This window comes from Piliocolobus tephrosceles, chromosome 8 (genome assembly GCF_002776525.5).
Source record: "Piliocolobus tephrosceles isolate RC106 chromosome 8, ASM277652v3, whole genome shotgun sequence".
Lineage (NCBI taxonomy): Eukaryota > Metazoa > Chordata > Mammalia > Primates > Cercopithecidae > Piliocolobus > Piliocolobus tephrosceles.
This window is the reverse complement of record NC_045441.1, coordinates 22,065,302-22,067,850: the sequence shown is the minus strand read 5'-3', so window position 1 is coordinate 22,067,850 and position 2,549 is coordinate 22,065,302. Positions and strand designations below refer to the sequence as shown.

The window sequence follows — 2,549 nt, the reverse complement described above, 5'->3', positions numbered from 1 at the left end:
CTAATTTGAACTTTTTTTTATGAATACAGTTCATCTGCTCATCCCTATGTGACTATTGTTAGTATACCTGAGGTGGGCGTGGCCAGGCGGGAACCCCCAGGCTCCGGGAAGCTCACCTAGGGTCCCAACCAGCGCCTCGCCCCGCTTCCGCTCCAGATAGGCGGAGCTCCCCGCCCATCGGCAGCAGCAGGTCTGGTGGCTGGGCCTCTGTGTTGAGGCCCGGCGCGGGGAGGCGGGATCCGGCGGCCAAGACTGGGACTTCGGGGCCGCTGGGGTGAGCTGCTGGGCGGCGGCGGGAGGGGGCGCTGCGGAGCCGCCCGACCGCCGCGCGGAGGAAGTGCTCTCTTGGCCGCCGCCGCCGCCGCCGCCGCCGAGGCCGCGCCGGAGGGGTTGCCCGAGCCGCGCTGCGGGGGCCGAGATGTCGTCCCGGCCGGGGCGCGAGGACGCGGGGGCTGGGAGCGCGCGGCGGCCGCGTGAGCCGCCCGAGCAGGAGCTGCAGCGACGTCGGGAGCAGAAGCGGCGGCGGCACGACGCGCAGCAGCTGCAACAGCTCAAGCACCTGGAGTCCTTGTGAGTCCCGAGCTGCCGTCCGCGCGCGGCCCGTCTTCTCAAACCAGGGGCCGGGGGCGCGGGACGCGGTGGTGGGCCCTAGGCCGGGTCCTCCGAGCCCCCCCCGCCCCAGCAGGCACGGGGGCCGGGCCCGGCAGGAGCCTAGTGCGGGCGACCGAGGTCGGGCGCCGCCCTCAAGGACTTCAAGTCCGTCCTCCTGATGGGGAACGAGGGGAGTTCAGGGAGCCAACTGCCGCTGGGCACCAAGCAGAATCTGACTTGGGAGGCCCTGCGATTTCCTAGTTCCAGGGAGTTCCAGGACACTCCAGATGACCCGGGAGAGTGTGGTATAAAGAAGATTCAAATGTAGGGGAGGGAAATATGGCTTCCCTCTACCTTTCTAAGTTCTTCAGCTGGACCAGAAGTTAAATTGTCATAAGACAGATTAACAGGAGAAAAACTGTTTTAATATGTACCCATGCACTGGAGGGCCACAAAAGTGGGAGACTGAAAGAAGGGCCAGGGAATAGGGGCGTGGGCCTTTTGGGGCGTGGTGCAGACGTTATGGAAGGGTGAGGGGGGAGATGTATGGTGAATAAAGGTTGCTTTGTTATCCCGATGACGCCCTCGGGCGATAAAAGTTGCCTCCAAGCAGCTCTCTTCCTGATACAGAAACATTTACTACAGAAAATTTCCTTTATAGGTGTAAATTTCTCTTTACAACAGGAAGAGTCGAAAAATAATAAGAACAAAAGGAAAAAAAGCAGAGTCATACTTTATTTTAGGCAGTTGAGGGGTAGCTGAATAAGTTATCCTGTGTTGTTTGATTCTATTACTTATAACTCGAAGTCATCAATATGCCGGAGTGGCATGTTTGAGGATGGTGTATTCTTGTCGTTTGTAGTCATTTGTCAGGGTGAGTTTTCCTAAATTCTAACACAAACCTCGGGTGGAAAGTTCAGTCAGCAACTCTTTCAGTTCTTGTCCGTGATTCTATAGTTAGCTGCATAAAACAACCTTTTCTGAGTGTGGCATTCATTCAGTTATTCAAGAATTCGTTTCTGTTTTAGGCACTCCTAGTTACCTATGCTAAGTAGGTGTTAAGTACAGCGTAAAGCTGCCTCCTTGAATATCTTAAGTTTAGCCTAAAAGTTTCTCTATACTTAGTGAACTGTAACCTAAGTGAATGTGTAAACAGACTGTAACCTACTGTTATAAGTACCTGAGTCTCAGACAGTCACAGCAGCTGATTTTCAGGCCGTCACAGGTGGTCAACCTTTGAAACCCTGTTCAAATAAGGCAGCCGCCAGGCTGTATGGAATCCAGCTATTTCTCTACCTCACTTTGTTTTTCTGTACGTCACTTTCCTTTTCCTGTCCATAAATGTTATCCCACCAGGTGGCAGCCTCAGAGTTGCTCTGGACCTATTCTGGTTCTGGGGGTGCCCGCGTTGAAAACAGTTTTTTGCTCAAGTAAAGTTTAATTTGTCTACTTTTTTAAAAACATAATTCATATAAGGAAAGATCCTCAAAGAGTTAAAATCCTTTATAATTAACCTTCTAGGAGGTTTGATGTGAGATAAATTCCTATGTTGGGACCTGGCCTGCTCTTTTTCCAGCGTGGCCCGCTCTGAACTTTTCCCCTTAGTAGGGCAGGGGTTTCAGGATAGACTCTGCATTGTGCACATCCACGTTACAGGGCAGTCCTGACACTTTCAAGTCACTATGTGGCGCTCGTGGTCTCCCAGGTGATTTGTTTTTCTAAGACCACCAGAGTGGGCACAAAAGAACCAGCGAGTAGGCAAGGCTAAAAGCAAAACTGCAAATTTATTCTTTGATCATCTAGCTTCAGGGACCGGAGCTGGGGGGGTGGAGTTTCTAATACAGTCCCCGACAAGAGTGGGGGCTGAGAAAGCCTGCCCCCGGCGCATCTGCTGGGAGCGACTTTTCCAGGAGTGGAAGGGCAATAGGCGGGGCACGGGCATGTGGGGGGGGGGGGCG

The 2,549-nt window shown here is 53.7% G+C and overlaps 1 protein-coding gene across 1 annotated transcript in view; it reads left to right on the top strand.

Moving 5' to 3' along the window:
- The first annotated feature begins 332 nt into the window (after nt 1-332).
- RP9 (RP9 pre-mRNA splicing factor) overlaps nt 333-2,549 on the top strand; it is a 22,725-nt gene continuing 20,508 nt past the window's right edge. The window contains exon 1 of the mRNA XM_026447959.1: nt 333-570. Coding sequence (XP_026303744.1) covers nt 419-570 — 152 coding nt within the window. The 5' untranslated portion in view covers nt 333-418. The remainder of the gene's footprint in view (nt 571-2,549) is intronic.